The sequence below is a fragment of the Diaphorina citri genome, unplaced genomic scaffold, assembly GCF_000475195.1.
Source record: "Diaphorina citri unplaced genomic scaffold, Diaci psyllid genome assembly version 1.1 scaffold25854, whole genome shotgun sequence".
Lineage (NCBI taxonomy): Eukaryota > Metazoa > Arthropoda > Insecta > Hemiptera > Psyllidae > Diaphorina > Diaphorina citri.
In genome coordinates this window covers 1-758 of record NW_007403195.1, presented here as the reverse complement: position 1 = coordinate 758, position 758 = coordinate 1, and the positions used below count along the sequence as shown (strand labels likewise).

The window sequence follows — 758 nt, the reverse complement described above, 5'->3', positions numbered from 1 at the left end:
GAATGAAGATCTACTGAAGAGAAAACATGAAAAAAAGTAAGAATTACGTGTGATCCTCCGTAGGCCGAAACGAAAAAAAATAATAATAATAATAATAAATAAAATCTGTACCCAATGGAAAGTAAAAGGATATTGATAACTCACAAGATGATCCTGGTAGCACATCGGATGGTACGCCACGCCGTCTACTCGCACCGCTCGTCTGAGTTGCCACTCTTCCTTTTCCTCATTATAGAACTGCTCGAATCTGTCCCGACACACGCCACATCGGGGTTCTACCTCGTTTAGTTCTGCCGTACAGGAGGCTACCTCTCGGCCGGGAGATGAATTGTCCCTGTCTAGCTGACCATCGGTACCCGACAGCTCTTGCATCTCGAACCAGCTTTGACCTGCGGGGGAAGAGGGTTTTCCTTATTGTAAAGAAAGAATTTAGGGCCAGCAACTCACTATCAGGTGGACCTGACAAATAACTGATCAGGTCTACCTGATGAGCGGACACACTATCAGGTACGGCTGGAAAGGTCCTCCTGTCAGGTCTACATAATACCTGATAGTGTATTGCTGGTCCGATAAGCCAACCTGGTTAGTTTGGAGAATAGCGCGCTTACCTTGTAAGCGCTAGGTAGCGGGTTCGTTTTCTGCCTGGGGGGAAACTTTACTACTTCATTAGTTTTTTTTAATACCTCTATCAAAACCTCTAAAAAAACTCACCCTTATTCTCGTCATCCTCAATCTCATAGTACGCGCACCACTCGCGC

The 758-nt window shown here is 45.5% G+C and overlaps 1 protein-coding gene across 1 annotated transcript; it reads right to left on the bottom strand.

Annotated features, from left to right (window-relative positions):
- Nucleotides 1–144: 144 nt before the first annotated feature.
- On the bottom strand, nt 145–752 carry LOC103523542 (pre-mRNA cleavage complex 2 protein Pcf11-like; the record flags this gene model as incomplete). Its single annotated transcript, XM_008488578.2, has 2 exons — nt 712–752; nt 145–389 (listed from the first exon to the last, which is right to left on the bottom strand). A coding segment is annotated over exon 2 (228 nt), but the record flags the coding sequence as incomplete, so codon positions are not given.
- Between the last annotated feature and the right edge of the window lie 6 nt (nt 753–758).